Source organism: Coenobita brevimanus, chromosome 68 (assembly GCF_032717465.1).
Source record: "Coenobita brevimanus isolate Jiangsu-jjx chromosome 68, ASM3271746v2, whole genome shotgun sequence".
NCBI lineage: Eukaryota > Metazoa > Arthropoda > Malacostraca > Decapoda > Coenobitidae > Coenobita > Coenobita brevimanus.
Window position 1 is genome coordinate 19,060,537 of NC_137021.1, and position 22,091 is coordinate 19,082,627.

Consider the following 22,091-nt stretch of genomic DNA (forward strand, 5'->3'; position numbering starts at 1 on the left):
ACAGTAACTATTTAACTATATAGCTATAGGTAACAATATGTAAGACAGGCAGTTATGTCTGAGTTCTCGAGGAAGAGGTTAGATACATTTCTCCGTAGCCAGACACTCAAGTGTTCCAAACATAGGATGACCTGATCGAAGCTGTTCACGTGTCAGAAGCGTGCGACCCTACACACACACACACACACACACACACACACACACACACACACACACACACGCACGCACCCACGCACGCACGCACACACACACACGTACGCCCGCACACTTTAGCCGGAAGTCAGAGAAGGATAAAGTCCGAAATCACATGTAGGTGAGTTAGAAAACCAGAGAGATCGACACTAGAGATTGCCAGGGAAGAAAGGACAAGGACAATAGGAGTAAAAGAGAGTAAAGTAAAAGGACGGCAGCAAGCACAAACTGCTATTAACCGAACACGGATCACATCAAGCTTTTAAACTTTTCAGTCAGGCAACTGTCTCACAATAAACTTCCATCGGCCCTAATCTGCCTATTCATCACCTCACCTCACTTATAATACGAAGAGGATAATAGGAGACAGAGTATCCTAACGTTCACGTATAACTCCAGCTTTTATTCTCTCACTGCCTGGGTCTCTTCAGTCAACCAGACAAGATAATACATCTCTCTCTATAAAAAATTAATAATAAAAAAAAACACACACATAAAGGCCACAGAATCCTGACATCTTGTGGTCTTTTATCTAAACACAACACACAAAAAGCATAAAAGAATAGGGGCACAGGACATAATATATCGCAACAGAGTGAACACTTCTGACACAGAAGATATCCTTCCCCCCCCCTCAACATAAAAGCAAACACAACAAAACAGAACTTTACAGAACATCAAAGTTGAAAAAAGCAGAATAGAAAACATCACAAAAATGTAAGGGATTATGAAATATATCACACAAAACGTAGCAGAAACAATGGAACATATTACATCACATAACAGAAAGAACAGAACAAAGCAGAAATGTCACAATAAAACAAAACGACAGAACACAGAATACAACAACCACAACAGGAAAGAGCCCAGCAGTAAACAAAACACAGTAAATCATTGTAGAACAGACCATTAGAGAACACAGCACGACACATTACAGCAAAACAGCATAACAGAATAAACCTGAACCCCGGCAATAGGAGACCATACCAGAACAAAATAGTAACGTAAAGCACATGACAAAACACAGCACATAACACGTATCAGAATATAGCATTAAGAAAAAAAAAAAAAAAACAAGGAACACTAGCAGTGTGTAGCAGCCACCCCGAATATTAATGACTTTGCCAGTGACTGTGACCCTAAATTGATTACTCTCAAATTCGAATTACTTCATTCTTGGCGGACTCACAACCTTTCCATCAAGTTTGGGTCAGATCAAATCAGAACTGTTTGAGAGGACTTTAACCAGTGGACTACACCTTTGACCTTTCTCTGTGTCCTCGACCTTTGACTAATTGTTTTCAAAATAATATATCTCTATCTGTGCTGTAACCTGAACCCTTTCATAAGTTTTAATCCACAGTAGATAAATCCTGCTCGAGTTGGCCTTGCCATCTGACCTTGACCTTTGACCAATATTTTTATGCTCAGATTAATTGTCTACCTCTTGTGCAATCCTCAACGCATCAAACAGGTATGACCCAAATGAGATCAAAGCAGTTCGCCCCCCCATCCTTCCTACAAGTAATCACGGGTCTAAATGTGACCTTGTCCAGTGTTCTTGGCGTTTGGCTTCTTGAAATTTAATCCCTTCATCCTTGCCTGACCCTTAACTCTTCCAGCAAGTTTGGTTCAAATCACATCAAAGCTGTTTGAGGTGACCCATCTCCGTGACCTTGGTCATTCACCTTTCCCTGTGACTTTCACCTTTGACTGGTTGTTTTGAAGATCAAATGCGCTTACGTCTACTGAATCTTCAATCTTTCCAGAAAGTTTTGTATAAATTGGACAAAAACGAACTCTTATTCAAACCTGTATGCCAGCTCCTTAGCTGACCCTCAGTCCTTCCTGCAAATCTGATTAAATTGGATCGAAACTGTTTATTTTGTTTACACATAAACACATCGTTCGAAATTTGATTTTGCGACATTCATTTTGAATGACTGTTCACAAAACTGAATTGTTTCATTCTTTCCTTACAGTGATCCCTTCCTCCGTTTAGTCTATACTGGAAAAAATAGTTAGGTTGTTTATGCCCGGCCAGTGCTCGACCTAGCCTTTGACTTACTATAACTGAAAAAAAAAAAAAAAAAAAAAAACTAACCCATTGGCTGTTCATCAGCTTTTCTCCAAGTTTGGTTAAAATCGTGAAAAAAACGCTCTATCTATCTATCTATCTATCTATAGCCCGACGCCCTAATCCCGCAAAGGGTGGCCGCAGACAAAACGCCTCCAAGTCACTCTGTCACCCACCATTTGACTACCCTCCCCCCAACTCACCCCCCCCTCCCTCATATACCTCTCAACTCCATCCCTCCACCTCATCCTCGGTCTACCCCTCCCTCTCCCTCCCTCCACCTCACCTACATACACCCTCTTAGTCAGTCTTTCATTCTCCATTCTCTCCACATGTCCAAACCACCTCAGTGTATTTCTCCTAATCTTCTCAACCACATCCACATCTACCCCACAACGTTCCTTCACTTCTTCATTCGTCAACATGTCCCTCCACGTCACTCCACATGCTCCTCTCAAGTAACTCATTTCCACTGATCTCACTCTTGACTTGTTCCCCTCTTGCAAGGTCCACGCCTCGCTTCCATACGTCAGGGTAGGGATCACAATACCATCATGCAGTGACTTCTTAACTTCCATACTCACCTCCCTATTTCTCATCACTGCTTTCAGTGTACCAACAACCTTCCTTCCCTGCTGTACCCTTTCACGTACTTCATCCCCCAAAGTTCCATCCTTACTCATCACACTACCCAAGTACTTGAATGCACTCACATTCTCCATATCCTCACCATCCAACCTCACTGCACACTCTGTGACTTCATTCCTCTCAAACACCATGACTTTACTTTTGTTTACATTAACTTTCAGCTTCCTCCTCCTACACACTGTCCCAAATTCATTCACCAAACCTTGCAACTCCCATTCATCTTCACTCAACAATACTGTATCATCAGCAAACAGCAACACCGGGAGCTTCCAAATCTCACCCTCATTCATTAGGGCCATCCCCACATCCACTGCCCTACCTTGCACCTCCTTTACAACCCCATCCATATATATATTAAACAGCCATGGAGACATCACATACACGCTCTGAGTCACTATATTCAGAGACAGACAGAAAGGCGGACAGACACAAGTCGATCGAAAAGTAATAACCTCTCGCTCTTCCCCAGCAGGGGTGTAATAAGAATGAACCCCCATAACAATATAAGACTGAAATCCCATAACAATATAACACACTATAAACAAGAGAAAGGACATTACACATGCCATAAAAGAAAAAAAAAAAAAACATATAGCATAATGCAGCACACACGGTAGGGCACAAAATAATACAAAAAAGAAGACATTACACGTTACAACGGACAACACAAAACATTAAAGAAACCACATAATGAAGCGTATCACAAGAGACAAAGAACAGAGGGGAAAAAACACTCAAAAATAAGAGCTCACCGGAGAAAAGCATATACAGACCACAAAGCAGAAGATATAACATGAGAACAGAACACATGGCATCTCATAGCTGATCAGCAGAACAAAGGACATACCGTGAAATGGAACAGAACAGAACACAACAGAACACAATGTACGACAAGAGAACTAATAAGAGAACACAGATGAATATGACAATACAGAACACATAATAAAACTGAACATAAAACACAGAGCTCACCACAGAAGAGCATATATTCGAGCACAAAACAGAATATATAACACAAGGCAAGAGAACACATAGAATCTCACAATTAATCAACAGAATAAAATTATGACAGAACGTATGAAATAACGGAATACAGTAGAAAATAACACTGAACATAACTTAGGACAGGGGAACTGACAAGAGAACACAGATTAAAATAACAACATAATTGATTCCCTTTTATCGATTTTTTTTTTTTAAGGGAACAATCCTGCTGGCTCGTGGCCTTTAGATCCTTCCATGCATTAAAAAAATATATATATACCACATAAGACCGAAAACACTACAGAAGAACACAAGGCATATCACTGTAAAGCTAAATAGAACACACATCCACACAGATCTGATATCCTGGATATACTGTTTTACTATGACAGACTTAAACTCAATATTCGCACTGGCTTCTGTCGATTTTATTTGACAGAAATTAATCCTTCTCAGTTTACTGCCCTAAAGAATCCTAATAATTCCCTTACTTGGATATTACACTCTAATTAGGTTCTGGTGATTTTTTTTTCTTAAAGGAAAACTAATACTCTTTCACTTCGATGACATAATTTGATATTCTTTTCATAGTAAGCTCTTAGTTACACGTATTTCCTTATACATTCGAAATTACTGTACGATGACTTTTGCCTATTCCTCACACAGCACAAAAACTTTATATATATATATATATATATATATATATATATATATATATATTACTGGACCTTGACAGCAGGCTGTTAAGCCTATGCCCAGGGTTGGACATATTATATATATATATATATATATATATATATATATATATATATATATATATATATATATATATATATATATATATATATATATATATATATATATATATATATATAAAATGTATTGAAAAGGAATACCAGGGCTTGAATAAAAGGCATCATCATCTTCATTTATTTGGTTAACGTTTTGGTAACAACACATACCATCTTCAAAACTTAGAAACATAAAAAGTCCATAATGTAGAACTGATGAACAATATCTTATGAAACTACTTTGACATATAAAGCAGTAAACATTAATAATTCTTTTAAACAAGAAAGAAGGAACCAAAGGCCAGAAACCAGCAAACTGTTCCCTCCAAGAAAAAATAAAAACAATACAAGAGAGCCAAATTCATGATCCGTTGATTCGGAGATGCCTGGACACTCTGCATTTGAAAGACTGGAGATTGTAGGCAGTAGGAAATACAGACAGAGGGAGACAGTTCCAGAGTTGACCCGTTGGATACGTGAAGGACTGGGAGTAATGGTTAACTCTTGCATTAGAGTTGGACAGAAAAGGGATGAGAGTATATTGCTAGAGGGTGAAACTCGCCTGCCATGGTGGGGGAGGGATGCAAGCAGACAGTTCAGAGAAGCAGTGACCACTGAAGCAGCGATAGAAAACGGATAAAGATGCAACAGTGGGGGAAAGATACAGAGAATGAATGGAACCAGAAAGTGGAGGAGAGTTAATGAGACGAGAGCTTTTGACTCGACCTGGTTGAAAAGAGCTGTATGTGGAGAACCTTCCCACACGTGAGAATTATATTAACACAGGGAAGAATAAATCCCGTGTATAAAGTCAACAATTGTGCAGGGGTAAAGAAATCAAGGAGTTTTCTCAAAACACCTAATATCTTGAAAGCAGATTTTACAACAGAGGTAATATGTTGTTTCCAATATAAATCTCGTTAGAATGCAACCCCAAGTATGTTTAAAGATGATGCAGGATTGAGCTGGATATAGTTAAAAGTTAGGCGGTACTCCTGTGGAAGGTTTTGTCGAGCTGATAGATGTAAGAACTGAGTTTTTGATGCACTAAAAACAACAAGATTACTTTTATCCTAATCAGAGATATGAACCAAGTCAGACATTAGGTGTGCCACAGTATCATCCCTTGTTTGTTGAAGTAACTACTGAGATGGATTCTGCGGGAAGTGAACGGCAAGCTGGAGGTTGGGGTCATCAGCATATGAGTGGATAGGATTAGATGTACAGCTTAGAAGGTCATTGATGAATAAAAGGAAGAGTGCTGGTGATAGGACAGAGCCTTGAGGAACACCACTATTAATAACTCTAGGAGAAGAACGGCGGCCGTCTACAACAGCAGCTATAGAAAGATCAGAAAGGAAGCTAATGATGAAGGCACAGATAGAAGGATAGAAACCGTAAGAGGGCAGTTTGGAAATTAAAGACTTATGCAAGACTCGACCAAAAGCCTTTGATATGTCAAGTGCAATGGCAAAGCTTTCGCTAAAGTCTCAAAAGAAGAATGACCAGGAGTCTGAAAGGTTGGTGAGAAGATCGCTAGTAGAACATCCCTAGCAGAACCCATATTTACGATCAGAAAAAAGGTTGTGATAGGAAATGTGCTTTTTTTTATTTTTGTTAAGAATAAAATCGAAAACTTTTGAGACACAGGATGTTACAGCAAGTGGGCGATAAATAGAGGGATGAGAATGGTCACCCTTCTTTGGGACCAGCTGAATGAGTGCAAACTTCCAGCAAGAAGGAAAGGTACAAATTGACAGAAAAAGGGAAAAGAGTTTACCTAGGCAGGATGTAAGCACAGAAGCACATTTCTTGAGGACAAAAGGAGGGACCCCATCAGCCCCATATGCATTGTTAGTATTGAGGCCAGTGATGCCAGAAAATAAATCAATTGAAGAAATTTTTTATGTCAGCCATGAGGAAGTCAGAGGGGGGAAGTGATGGAGGAACAACACCAGAATCATCTAAGTTAGAATTAGAGGAGAAAGTCTGAGTGAAAGTTCTGCTTTATAAGAAATAACCACAGAGCCATCGTAGTGGAAAAAAGGAGGGAAGGATGATAACGTAAAGTTGTTAGAAAGGTTTTGGCAAGGTGTCAGAAGGAGCGGGAAGAATTAGAGTTGGAGAGTTCAGACCATTTTGTACGAATGAAATTATTTTTAGCAGAGAGAAGAACAGACTTAGCACGGTTCCGGGCAGAAATAGAAATATTAAAGAGATGGGATTCAGGGGTGCGTTGGCTCCGGTACCTTTTGTAGGCCTTCTCATTCCTGTGGGCAGTCATTCAAACATGTGGGATTAAACCGTTTTTTTTTTTTTTTCATTAGTCATAGCACATGAAAAAGGAATGTATGCTTCTATTCGAGAAAGAATAACCTCTGTAATGTGCAAGGGACACTCAGATGGCTCTCGGCCATGGAAGCAATAATAAGGGAAACTCAAAGAAGTACTGCCTGAGGGACTCCCAATCAGCAGAACCAAAGTGTCACAACTGACGCTTCATGGGAGGGTTCGCGGGCCTTACTGAAGTAATAGGACAGGTTAAGGTGATAAGATTGTTATTGGGGAAGCCCAACGGGGAGGAAAGATTAACAGCGTAAGCAGAAGGATTAGTTGTAAAGAAGAGATCACGTATGTTAGAACTCTCCCCAAAGCGGTCAAGGATACGGGGTAGGGTGCTGTACAACCTACTTTATGGCATTAAGGATAGAAAAGATGTAGGCTTGTTCACCAGGTGGATCACTGAAAGGAAATAAGAGGCAAAGGTAGTGGTGAACATTGAAATCTAGAATGGATATTTCAGAGAAAGGAGAAATTGATAGGATATGTTCCATCTTGGAAGTAAGATAGTCGAAGAATTTTTCATAGTCAGCAGAATTAGGGGATAGGTAAACAGCATAGATATATTTGGTCAGATAATGTCAAGAAAACCGAAGCCAGAGTGTAGAAAATTTAGAAGATTCAAGTTCAGGAACAAGAGCGCAAGATATGTTGCTGCATACATAAACACAACAGCCATCACTGGCTTTGAAATTACTGTAGAGAAAGCAGAAGGATACAGGAAAGGCTTTGCTAACAGTCGTCTCAGACAGTTGAATCTCAGTTAGGAAGAGAAGGTGAGGTTTAGAGAAGGAGAGGTGGTGCTCAACAGAGTGAAAGTTAAAGGAAAAGCTACGAATGTTGCGCAAATGAAGACGAAGTGAGTCAGACAGTGGTCCCAGGCAACTCCTTAGTTGTTACCGGAGGGCGGATAATGGGGACATTGATGGTCCTTCCCTCCCCCCTTTGGGGATTCCGGGGCTTGGTTATGAGATGTCTTTTTTTTTTTTTTTTTTTTTTTTTTATGAATAGGAAATGTAATGCAATGTGCATGTAGTCTGGTGCTGACAGTTAGAGGAACTTGGACTGGAGAGCAAGCTGGCCTGTTCTCTGTGTTACTGACACACTAAAAAAGTTTAGCAAGGGGGATGGTCAGGAGCTAGTCCTGAGGGCTGATGAAACGGGAGTTCCAGCTCTCCCTGTCATAGAGCCCTATCAGTATATGGTAAACCAAGGTATAAAGATGAGTAAATGAAAAAATTAGCAGTAGTCAGTATACGACATAAACGAACTGTGCATAATTAGCGGTACTACTCTGGTTACACAGAGGGGGAAAAAAATAGATCATGTTTAGGAGACAGGAATAATCACAATTAATTAAGAGAAAGTGCATAAAATAAGCAAAGATAAACTGCTCTAAACTGGGCCAGTAAAAAATAATAGTGCATAAATTAAACCTGATTTCCTAAAATTTGATAAAAAGAGTGCGGAAATTAAAGAATGCAGCCAGAATTATAACATATTATCTATACCGTGCGTAAGGTAAATTAAATGGGAATAAAAATAGTGCATAAAAAACTGGAATAAAGATTACCCTTACATAAATAAAAATAGTGCATATAATTTACAAATGAATTATACCTAAACAAGTAGAGACAGAGCGTAATTCCTTATCTTAAATTACTACGTTATGAACAGTACCTTTTAAAAGAATAGCAGATCTATTGAAACTTCATTGTTTCCTATATTTGGTTTATCACGGTAAGACAGCATTGACTCCAATATTAATAGTTCTATGTCTGATGTACTTCTGTGTGTGTGTGTGTGTGTGTGTGTGTGTCCTTAATAACCAGGGGCTTCGGCCCCAATGGTTGATAGGCCAAAAAAAAAAAAAAAAAAAAAAGTACTTCTGAGGACTTGCATGGATGGTCGTAGAGAGAGCAGGAATGTATACTGAACTCTCTTTAGCTGCAGGGCAGCCCCACCGGCATTAGATTTCTTGTTCGCCTCTAGGATGTGATAAAGTTAGGCTAGCTGGTACTCATTTCCCTTCCTTCTCCATTTACTGATATGATAGGTGTGTGTATCTGTTTACTGATATTACCTTTGCTACATACCTCTGGAGTGATCCCCTCGCTGATCGCTCTGGAGTGTGAATAAATAAAAATGCGACCTCCTGAGAGTGGTTTGGGGGGTCTTTTCCCGGATGTCTTGTCGCTCACTTCTTTTCTCTTTCTTCCCATTTCTCCCGTAAGGGGGAGGTGGTTATTATGGTGGACGTCCCTGCCGCCTCCCCTCGCTTCAGAGGAGGGGGGAGTCCCGACAATTCCACAACTCGATGGACTGACTGCCTCCAGACTGACCAATTCCAGACCCGAACCCCCCTCAACATATCTGTACATAATGCAGAATTTATCTTGCTCCATGTGGTAGGTTCTACTTCCTCGACCAGTCTCAGTCCTTTAATTATCAAGAGGGTTGATGGCTGTGCAGGAGAGGTTGAACAGGCGAAACAACTTGCTTGCGGAGATCTTCTAGTAAAGGCCATCAATGCGTCCTAAGTTAAGGATTTGATAAGGCTGAGCAAGTTTCACTGTTATGATGTTGAGCCGAGGATCCCACATTCCATGAATTCTTGCAAAGGTGTTATCACCTGCAGGGACCTCATAGTTATGAAAGTGCATGACATCATCCGTGAACTTGCTCAGCAAGATGCAATCGATGCTCGTTTCATCACTTGTTTCTCAGAATGCAAAAGGACGAAGACAGGTACGATAATAATGACCTTTGGAAAAGTTCTCTTCCCAGTATTATCAGAGTTGGTTATGAAATTGACAATTTTAAGCTATATATTCCCAATCCCCTTCTTCCCTCTCAATGCCACATTTATAGGTATTGTGATAAGTCTTGTTGGGCTACAAACGTAGCGTGTGGCAAATGTGCAGCTGCCGGTCATGATGCAGACCACTCTACATCTGAAACTGAGTGCTGCTTTCACTGCAAGGGTGCTCACTCCACTTCCTCGAGGGTTTGTCCCAAGTGGAATAAGGTGAAGGAGGTCTGCACAGTGAAGGTAACGGATGGCATATCTTATTACGATGCTAGGAAGAAGGTGAGGGAGTTGCATGCGACTCCTAAGCCAAATATCTCCTATACATTGACGGTTGTTTCCCGTCCAGTGATGTGCACAGTGGAGATGCAAACTGGCCCTGTCTCCAGCACTCTTGTCGCTCATTCTGCCCCTTCATCTGCTTCTCCTGTACCATCCAACACTCTCATTGACATCCCTACAAGTTCTTAATCTCAGTCTGCTGCTGCTTCTCATCCAGTACGACCTAACACAAAGGCGACAAGTCTAATAAAATTAACCTGACAACCTTTTTGAAGTCACGTCCTCATGTTCTTCTTGCTCCTGCTCCAGCGATGGTGAGAAGGGTTAGGTCTTCCATGGGGTAGTTTGGACACCTCGTTATTGATCATTATATGGAGGTTTCCATCAGCAAGCACAGGGATAGGTCCCCTGGTAGTTGCGCGCCTGGCGACATTAAAAAAAAATAATAAGCACACTGGACACCTTGTAAATCATAAGCCGACACAATTCACTGTGTTACAGCAGAAATGAAGGACTCTTGCTAATAAATTACACAATATAGCAATCTTGTTATCTATACAGAGGCCAGACATTATTTGTTTACAGTAGATGCACTTGGTGGATCATCCTGATCCTCCACGGTTCAAACACTACCACTTGCATAGGAGATATGATGGTCATGGAGTTGCAATATACACACACAAATCACACCCACAAACGGAAGTGGTTCTAAATTCTACAGTGGATGCTTTTGCATGCAGAGTAAAATTTAATAATACATATCTATTAGCTCTTTGCACCGTCCATCATGTGGCCCCACTGACAGTGATGCTTTGAATTCACTATTTGAACATCTCCCTGGGAATAAGATAGTGATGGGCGACTTTAGTAACGCCCATCATTATTAACCCGCCCCGTCCCGACGACGTATGGGTACGTTGCAATGATTTGCATTTGCCAGTCCCGGCGACGTACCAGCACGTCGTGCAATTGAAATGTGCATAATTTCGACAATTTTCAAATTTCGCGCTTGATTTGCGGTACGTACCCTCGCCTGACCTTCCCCTACCTGCCACCAGGCGGGGACACTCGGCGACCCCGCGCAACCCGCGCTAGCCCGCCACTCGTCCACTCACCTGGTAGCCACGGTCCTGCTCAGACATGGCTAAGAGAGGTCTCTCAGAGAGCGAGATTCAAGTCGCCCTGGACACCTTTACCAGCGACAGTGATTCCCCACTGGATGACGAGGAGATGGACAAGGATTATGTGCAGCCAGAGGAGGAAGAAACCACCAGCAGTGACGAGGAAGTTCCGTCACCCAGGAAGCGGCAGTACGTGACTTACCGTGCTGCTAGAGAGGGGCAGGAGGCAAAGAAGGCACGTGGTATATCATATCCCTATCCCCAGCGTGCTTTGGAAGCAGAATTCGAGGTCGAGGACGAGGACGAGGACGGAGCCATGGGACGTGCTGCCACGTGGTATGGACGGGAGGTGATTACACATCATGGCCCAGAGCGCACACCACGTCGTATGAGCAGGTATGGGCCTAACATTCTGTTTGGGGAGCTAGGAAGTCAAGTGGAGGGAGTGGGGAGTGAAATGGAAAGTCCTGGGATTGGGGAAAGTGAGAGTGACGTGAGTGAGTCATTGCTCTCCCTACGTAGTGTGAGGCGGCAGAGTGGATCACGTGGGCCAGTGCGGGTGCGTTCATTATCACATGGGGTTGTGAGGGAGGGGGAAGGTGGGGAGGAACCGCTCCAAAGCACTTCTTATGCTCCCCAATATCCCCTAACACGTGGTCGAGCAAGGTTGCGTGAGAGAGCACGTGGTGTGGTAATGGAGGGGGAAGGTGGGGAGGAACCACTCCCCAGCACGTCTTCTGCTCCCCAATATTCAACAATTTCATCCCCACAGCCCCCTAATGTTCCTCAAGGCCGTAAGGGTAAGGGAAAGGGAAAGGGTAAAGGCAGAGGGAAGAGGAGTGACAGTGGGGAAGCCCTCCGTACTCCTTCTCCCCCACCTCCCCAACCAGGATCTCCTCCCCACCCAGACAAAGGCGGTGATGGGGACGAGGGATTTGTGTCGTGGGATTGGGAGGATGGGAGTGATTTTTCTCCCCTCATTCACCCCTTCACTGAGCAAGGGCGATCTGGCTGCATTGCACCAGGTATTCACTGTAATTCAACCAGGTTGGATTTTTTCCACCTGTTTTTCAGTGAGGCATTCGTAGATCAGATCGTTTTTCAAACAAACCTGTTTGCAAGCGCCCAGCGCCTAGAAAGTGAAAGATTGGGAACAAGGAGTAGGCATTCTATGATCTATGATTACCCTGTCTCCATTCCAGAAATGTTCTTATTTTTTGCCCTTGTCCTTTTGATGGATATAATAAGAAAAAATAAAATTCCTGCTTACTGGACTAGGGACCCTGATATGTTTACCCCCATATTTGGTCAAGTGATGAGCCGTAATCGGTTTCAACAAATTCTAAGTCGCCTCCATTTTTATGATGCTCATGACCCTGCAAATGCAAACAACACTGACAAAATGAGGCGAATTCGGTTGGTCTTTGATCACCTCAGGCAAACCTTTCGATCCTCATTCTATCCCTATAGAGATCTCGTCATAGACGAGAGTCTCGTGTTGTGGAGAGGCAGTATTTCATTCAGACAGTATATATCCAGCAAAAGGCACCGTTTTGGGTTCAAGATCTTTGTTATGTGTGACTGTAGGACTGGATACGCGCAAGACATAGTCTTGTACACCAGTGCACAGACAGACATAATAGAAGATCGAAGTATAGGACTTTCGGGAGCAGTGGTAAAGACGATGATACAAGACTACCTTCATCGTGGTCACGTTCTCTACCTCGACAACTGGTACACTAGCCCTCTTCTCGCTCGTTATCTTCACATACATGAAACGGGAGTCTGTGGAACCGTAAAGGTGAACCGGCGTCACATGGTCAAGGTAGGGCGGAAACTTGCAAGGAGTGAGGTTGTCTTCTTCAAAGCCAACAACATCCTTGCAACAATGTGGAACCACAACAGAGAAGTAAGCCTCTTGTCCACGGTTCACCGGCCCTTGATGCACCGTACTGATTCTGTTGATTACCATAGCGGGAGCAGGCGTCGTGTTTGGAAACCTGAGTGTGTAATGGATTACAATATAAACATGCGCCTCGTGGACCAGTCTGACTCCATGATATCGACGGTAGAGTGTGCCAGGACCACGATGAAGTGGTATAAGAAACTGTTCTTTCACTTACTAGATATCACTGCTCTGAATTGCCACCACCTTCACGCCATGACCACAGGAGTTCAGGAAACATTTGAAGGGTTTGTGAGGGAGCTCACACGAGAAATCTTTGCTAAGTATGCTGTTGAAAGGCCCCAACAGCGCCCCCGCACTGCCCCTATTACCCAGACTCCCCAGAGAATATCCGGCCGCCATTTCCTCACTCCTATCCCTCCCCAGCCCAACAGACCTAGGCCCCAGCGCAGGTGTCACGTGTGCAGTAATTTCCAGGTGAGACTCACGACACAGAGGAAGGACACCCGCTATGAGTGCGTGCAGTGTGACGTGGGTCTGTGTATTCACCCATGTTTTAGTGAATATCACACGTTGCTGCAATTTTAGCATGGTGTGAATGCGAAAGGACGCTGAAATTATGAGGTAAATGCGACAGACAGACGCTCTGTGAAAATATCAGTCATGTGGATCTCCAAATATTAGTATAAAGTGCCTACGGGTAGAACATAAGTGAAAACATTGGGTGTAAGTATATAAATCTGCCCTAAGTTGGAACTTACATAGAGAAGGTTGTTTGATGCGATATTCTGTCGCTCAGTGCAATAAATACGGCCCGTTATTATATATTTATTATTATGTGACATTCTTACGGGTATAATATAAGTTCAAATTATTGTATATGATGATGTATATTCTAAGTCAAATATTCATAGCGTGTCTATAAAGATAAGATTTCCTGACGCTTAGTCGAATGAATAAGGCACGTATTAGTCAAAATAAAAGTCAGCAAGTGATAAAGTGAATAATTAGTATGTAAGTGTGTGAGTGAATTAGTATATAAGTGTGTGAGTATTATGTATGACGGAACATTCCTTGCGAGGGTATTTTCAGGCGATATTCTCACGCTCATTTGAATAAATAATGGCAGTAAGTATGTACAGTGCATTCTAGGGGTGTAAACGTGTGTAATGTAAGTGGGAAAATATAATTGGAGTGAATAAATAAAGTAGATGATGAAACACGAGTGTTTGAGATCGTGGTTGCTACGTGAATAGGCGCTAGCATATCGCTAAATGCCCTCGTAATGAATGAAAATAATTGAAAACCTTTACAGCGGTGGAGGAAAGGTTCTATGTAAATGGGAAAATAATTGGAAAGTGATAAAACAATTTGGTATGTTGAAATACGAGTCATAGCGAGTGCGCTTACTAAGCTGATGTGCGCTAAACTTATGCTGCATGTCATCATAATGAATGAAAACATCTGAAAACACTTACAAACAGTTGTAATTGATAAATTGTCATTGAAACAGAAGTATACAAGTAGAAAAAAGGATAGGTTGACTCATACCAGAAACTTAGCATATAGCATGTTACGACTCGGACCAAACTCGCTATGCTCGCACGATGGTACAATGCTTATTTTTCCTATATATGTGTCTGAAATCCATTATATTGTTACTGTTATTGTTTATTAGTTCAAATTCAATAAATGTAGAGGTGTTCTGTGTTGTTTCTCCCATTATTCCTTACCATAGAAAACGTAAACGCATATCCAGCCCATTACAGAATACGATACCTGTGGGGGGAAACCGCACCTGTACAGACCACTTATAGACCGCAGGGGCCACTTTCTTCATGATTTTCCATCGTTTCTCGACCTAAGCGGAAGTTTTAGAAGAAAAAAAAATTTTCCAAAAAGGCTCGGGACTGAGGGATGTCATAGGTGCGGAAAGCCTCGGGACGTGACGGGTTAATGAGGTAGCTTGAGGATCGATGGTCATGGGGAGCAAATAGCCGACCTAATACTACAGTCCAGCCTCCGTCTTCTGAACAATGGTAGAGCGACTCATGTAGATGATTGTACTGGTAACTTTTCGGCTTTTGACTTATCTCTGGGCTCCCCAGGTATACATCAAGATTTCTCGTGGGACTCTTACAATATGACGACTCCTTGGGAAGTGATTATTTACCTATGTCTTTTTTATACTTGCGACATTATTTCGGACCCTCCATCTTGAAAATTTAACTGTATGAAAGTAGACTGGGGATCCTTCTCAAGGATTGCCAAATAAGATATATCTGGGGAGACCATAGATGTAAAAAGTCGAAAATTTAACCAATTCCATATTGCATGCAGCTGAGGCTGCTATTCCCAAGTCTTCTACAGTTCATGCTAGGCATGGAACTCATTGGTGGATGTTGGATTGCAGACAAACATTAACCTATCACATCCCAATGACGTATGGATACATCACAACTTTTTTTCATGCTGAGACCCAATGATGTTCGTTTGTTCGTTCAAAGATTCCCTGCACCTATAATGGAGGCCAGGCCATACATTAGCCCGGTCAGTGGGGTATGGGCTGGTAAGGGGGGAGGACAGGATCTGGAGATTGCCCAGCACACACGTCCTGTCTCCTGGCTGGCTTTGTGGTGTGTGTGTCCCAATGATGTACCAGTACATTCTGCATTTGCGAGGTCCATCATTTGCACATTTTTCAAGTTTTGTGGGTGACTTTTGGTAGGCATATGTTGGAGATCTTCCTCTACCAGCCACCAGGCAGCAACACTGCCTGACCCAGCATGACCCCCGCACACCATTGTCTCAGCAACTCACCCATTAGCAGTGACCTGGCCGGTAAAGACATGCCGTGCTACGGTCTCTCCAACAATGAAGTACAAGCCACCCTGATGCCTTTACAAGCGAGAGTGATTCCCCAATCAATGACGATATGGAAGACAAAGATTACGTCACACCAGCAGAGATGAGGAGGTACCGTCGCCAAGGAAGGTGCGGCATGTTGATGTGTTAGGTGAGTGAAACAACGCTTATATCGCGTATATTATTGTGTGAAAATCAATATATTCTTGTACTACATATAAATTCTTACCAAATGAACAAATATCTACCTATTCTAAGTGGTTTGCAATAGTTACCCCAACCATAGAAAACATGACAGCAGCAGCATGCGCCCAGAGAAGATGGTACCACGTGTTCGGAGGGACACCTGTATAGTGCATTTACAAGCTCAGTTTTTGGTATTGTCCAATGTTTCTCATAAAAAGCAGAGGTTTGAACCAAAAAAAAAAAAAAATCAAATATCTGCTGGGATTGGGGAGGGTCATTGATGAGAAATTAGCTGGGACGCAATGGGTTAAGGAAATGCAATAGAAGTTATATACAGGATTTTTTATAGTAAGCCTACTGAGGAAAACTTTACTGCATACAAACAGGCACAGGTTGAGGCAAGAAGAATAATTAAAAGAGTTAGATATGACTCCTGGCAGTCCTTTGTGTCCACTCAGTAAAGTCTAGGTTAATAAAAACATCTATAATGATCCCATGGATGTAGCTAACATCCTCACCAGGAATTTTCTCATGTAAGTAGCTCAGCCAATTACAACCACCATTTTCAGGATCATAAACGCTCGGGTGAGCTACAATTATTTGACTTTGCCACAGAAAATGCAAACTCCCTGTACAACCAAGAGTTTATGATAGATGAACTGCTCCTCACCCTTAATCCCTAAAGTGCTAACAGGATCAATCGATCCTTTTTCAGGATTATGCAAGATACCGAATGTGATCGATAGAAGGGCTTTTGGGAAAAACTGCAGACTGTAAACTCTGCCCCGATTGTGAAATGAGAACTAAGTCCTGAGTAGGGAGGATCTGGGCCCATACCCATTGTGCGGGAGGGTGAATCCCCCACAGCCCTCTCACTGCTTTCCTCAACCCCAATACCTTCGTACCCTCTGCCCCTCCCTCATCCCTATCCGCCTCCTGCTCCCTCTCTCGCCCTCCTCCATCATCCACCATCACGCTGCCGTGGTTCCCCCCCTTCTTCCCCCACTCTGTCTCCCTACGGAGGGTTATCTCCCCCTTACCCACCCTCCATACCCCTGTACTCCCTTTCTGCCTGTTCTTTTTGTCTTGTGGTGGGGGAGGGGAGGAGGGGGGAGAGGAAGAAGCGAAGGGGGTGAAAGGAGTGGATGAGGAAGGTTATGAAAGGGGAGGAATGAGGGAAATATGAGGTGGAGAGCATAGAAAATGGGAGTCACGCTGCCTGGAAGGCTAACTTTTTTCAGCGTTGATGGGCTATAGCTCATGAACCAATTGGTCTAAAATGCTCTGGTTTGTGGCATAAGGTGTATAAATTCAAGCTCTCAACCTTGGGCATAACACTTTTTACTTCTGTAGGAGACAAAAAATTGGCTCCATGTACTGTACACTTGTACAGTACAGATTTTCACGCCGGTACAGTCGATCGAATTGCGTTCCCTAGGGGGTAAATGCTGTAAAGACACCAGTCGTGGCCCAGATACCATCACGTGCGGTATGATACAGCATCTTAATCAGGGCAATCTGATTAAACTGTTTGCAGTGCAAGATGAGCTCTGGGCGTCCCGAATGTTCCCAGACTCATGCCACTTTGAGCACATCATACCGATAGCCAAAGAGTCTGGTAGTCTTATGAATCCCACATCATTTCATCCTATTGTGTTAAATTCTGGTCTATGTAAGGTCATCGAATGAATGGTTAATAATAGGCTTCTTGTTGTTTTAGAGTAAAAAAATTTGTAAAATGATCGACAGTATGGTTTCCATAAATACAGACGTTCACTGGTTCACTTAATGATTCTTGAGCACTGCATTTCGGAGGCATTTGCCAATAAAAAAAAATTCATAATAAGAGTGTTCTTGGACATCTATAAAACCTATGACATGATGTGGCGACGTGGTATACTGATGAAGCTCAATGCTTATGGTTTAAGAGGTAATTGTCTATTTTTGTTTCCAGTTTTTTAAGGGACAGAACTTTCTCTGTCTTGACCCATAACATATCATCGGATATAGTCATCCAAGATAACAGGGTGCCTCAGGGAAGTGCGCTTAGTCCCATTTTGTTTAGTATTATGAGCAATGATACTCTGTCATCAGCTCCCAGACTGAGGAATCTTAAATACTCACACTGTGCTGACGATTGTGCACTATGGCAGTCTTCCCGTAATGCACAATGCTCGGCTGGGCAGATTTAAGCAGCCCTTGATTTCGTCCACTGGTGGGCCTTGCACGGGGGATTTAAGTTTTCCATCCCTAAGTGTGCCACTGTAATTTTTACAATTCGTAACGTCCCCGATTCGTGTCTGATTTTGGATTGTCAGATGGTACCTTTTCAAAATTCTGTAAAGTTTTTGAGTCTCCATTTTGATTGTTTAATGAACTTTAAATTTCATGTTAACAATTTGCTTACTCATTGTAAGAAACCATTAAATGTCTGAAGTTCCTAGTGGGTAGTACTTTGGGAACTGACAGGAAATCTTTATTAATGGTGTATAAGTCCCTTATTAGATCAAAGCTAAACTATGACTCACAGGTTTATGGGTCAGCATGTGATTCCATATTAAGAAGGCTGGATATGTTGCAGAATAAATGTTTGTGAATGTGTCTCAGAGTCCTTAGATGTACACTTGTAGCTCGAATGAAGGTGGAGGCGAATGTACCCTCCCCTCCATATTCGCCAAGACCACCTGCTGCTGTCCTAGGGGATAAGGACCTTAAGAAATTGTGATATCAGCAAAGTGGCCTGTGCCCCCCTGCGTCAATACCACCACCTTTTGCAGAGGATTCGTTGGCCACTTGCAGTTTGCCTCCAGCCACTTGCTGTTCACCTCCACTTACTGACTCAGGATCTTGGTGTGGATCTCAGTGACAGTGACAAGCTGGTGCTTAAAAATATAGCACCTTGGGAATCATACAGCTTTAATGTTCATATGTCATGGCTCCCAACACCGGAGACCATGGCGCCAGAGGTGAAGGTCCACCACTTGTTTCATAACATCATCATTAGTCATTTGGAGTCCTACAATTTGTACACCGACTCATACATCCTTGTTTACCTCCGAACTTTTTGCAAATGACGAAGCCAATGACTATACTCTAAACTCTAGACATGACTCATCTGTAATATTTTCAGATTCAGAGTCAGTCCTTCAGGCAACTGCTTCTTGCAGTATGGATTTTCATGAGATCCAGGGCCGCATCATTAATAAATTGCATTCGTGCAACAAGTTCTTCACTCTGATTTGGCTGCCTGGTCATTGTCATATCCATGACAAAGAGCAGGCTGACTTACTTGCAAAAGTCGGCTATGGAGCTCGAGGAGACTTGGGAAGTTCCTCGTGATCTGTGGTCGAGTCTCTCCCGGGGAAAGAAATCAGTATATCTTCTATGGCAAGGTCAGTGGACAGGGCTAAATATTTCAATGTGCAAGCTACAACTCGGCGACTGGGATACTGCTGACCGCCCAAGTCGCCTTGAAGAAAAAAATTTTGTCGAGACAACAGATGAACTCCATACTCATCACTCATATATTACCAAATGTTTAAAAGCGATTTCCACCCCACTGTGACAAATGTGGTACAATATTATTTACTGGTCATATCATCCTGCACTGTCGGCGATTTATTCGAGAACATGTTTCCCTTATAAATTACAGTGGTGCAGCAGATGTCCCCACCACCCTTTCCACCATTCTGGGTGATGGGGATATTGTTCTGACTGATAAATTGATAGCTTTTTTGAGGGAGACCGGATTTATCAGAATGATGTGACTTTTTTACGTTGTGTTTATGGTTTTATCAACCGTAAACATGCTTATATTATTTAACTGGGGTAAACAGTTGACATATTTGAAATAGTTGCAGCTTCTGACTGATTAGTCTTTTATGTCGATATCCCCCACATTAAACAATGTGCCTCGCCTGACAGTCAACAGCTGGCAAGATGATGTGTGCAATATAGAAAGGTATTGGGCATTTTCAGTCGATGATGTTCTGTTGGACGAGGTGCAGTTGGCCGCACTCCCCCGTTCCCTGAACCTCACCCTATACTCAGCGATGTGACACAGCTGTATTTGTTTGGATCTTTGGACACGTAGCAGTATGAGGAGCTGGGACCTCACAATAGTTACGTGGCACGGACAGTGAGTAACAATATTTTCCTTGCAGCATCTATGCATTGTCAAACCTATCATTTAGACAGTGATAAGCAGTAGGATATAACTAGACCCTATAACGCGTGTCTAGTTTGGTGAGGAGGTATGACTAGTGGTGGATGGGAGGGAATGGAGGGAGGAAGGGGGGAGGGGCGGGCTCTCACACTATGGACAGCCTCGGCAAAAGTTTCGTGAAGAAGGTACACCAGCAACAGTCATATGAATCAGGTTCTGTAAGAAACAAACAAATAAACCTTGACAAATGTAAGAGTCACACATCACTATGTTGGAATCAACTAACAAATGGAGAATATCCATGTTAACAATTCCTGCTGTTTCATTACACCTTTTGGATGGCGTGCCGACCAAGATGAATAGACTGTCGCAGCATAAGTCATATATACGGTATTCCTGATAGAAGTAGGAGGAAGTAGCATTTTTGACACCTTGCTATCACCTATGAAGGTATTCTGTTAGGTATGCACAAAGTGCAACTACACCGTAGGCATACTAACAAGCTTATAAAATTACATGAGTTTTTATTTAAGGACGTGTCTGCATTCCGTATAATAACATCAGGTATAGCTGGTTTTCATTACTCATTTTCATTGTTACTGATTGAAAGAGATATAGAAGTTAGCATGATTGTAGTGAAGGGTAAAGCAGTAAGTGGCCCCATGAATCAGCGTCCATCCCCGCTCCCCCCCCACCAACCAAATGGCACATCACATGATTAGCGTAACACCCAACAAACTGAGGTGTGTTGTGTTTTACATATCATTATGTCGCGTTCATAGCTGTACTGAAATATTTAGCTCTCTTTACAAAGGTGAAATCATGCCGTCTGTGTGTCCCCCTAACCATGCGAATGGGTGGTGTTACACTCGTTTCCTGTAAAGTATTGGGCTTCAGCTTATGACTCAGCAAGAAACATGTCGTGTGGTTTGTGAAGACCACATATGGACTACTGAGAGGTTATGTCCGAAGACAGTTAGACAGAAAGAGTAATTGTTGCCGTTTGAAAAAATCCTTGCCAAACCAAATTATAGAAACTACCCCCACCCTTTTTCGTATTGATCTCGGTCCAGCCCTGTTTGCATTTCTTCCATCCACGAAGAATTTATTCATCATTATGAGGAATGTAAATCAACGAACTAATTCACATATATGTCTCATACTGGATGAAGTGAGGATATTCCGTTTGTCATAAATTATGGTCACAGTGTGTCTGTCATCAATTTAGGTGCCAAGGGTTATACATAATGTTGGAAATAAGGGAATGAAAACTGATTTGTCAAGTACTGTATATATTTTATACATTAATCTAGTAAAGAATATAATGACCCACAAAAAAGACCTCATAAGAGTAGTATTCCATAGTAGGAAAATAGCAATTATTACTACACATTTGTGATAGGTGCAATTGCATGTCATTATCCATATATACAGGAATCTAACGTCTGTGCAATACAGAGATCCATCCTAGTCAGTAGCGTGTCCAGCCACCCTCTTTCTCGATCACCTCTCTCAGCCTCGCCTGCATGCTGGAGACGAGGGTCCGCATAAGCTGTGGGCGTCGACGGTACAACTCCCACTGTTCCTTTGTGTGGGCCACTAAAGCTTCTGATGTTCTTTCCCTACTTGGCTCCCAACAGTTGACCATTTCCGCCCACAGATGTTCGATTGGGTTGCAGTCACATCCCTTGCTAGGCCAGTCAAGTAGTTCAATGTCATCTTGTG

General features: G+C 42.4%; 1 protein-coding gene across 1 annotated transcript in view; it reads right to left on the reverse strand.

Moving 5' to 3' along the window:
- Positions 1–21,832, reverse strand: part of LOC145405852 (G-protein coupled receptor GRL101-like) — a 140,037-nt gene extending 118,205 nt beyond the window's left edge. Inside the window, exons 1-2 of the mRNA XM_080277108.1 lie at positions 21,810–21,832; positions 19,037–19,099 (exon numbers count right to left, since the gene is read on the reverse strand). Coding sequence (XP_080133234.1) covers positions 19,037–19,099; positions 21,810–21,832 — 86 coding nt within the window. The remainder of the gene's footprint in view (positions 1–19,036; positions 19,100–21,809) is intronic.
- Between the last annotated feature and the right edge of the window lie 259 nt (positions 21,833–22,091).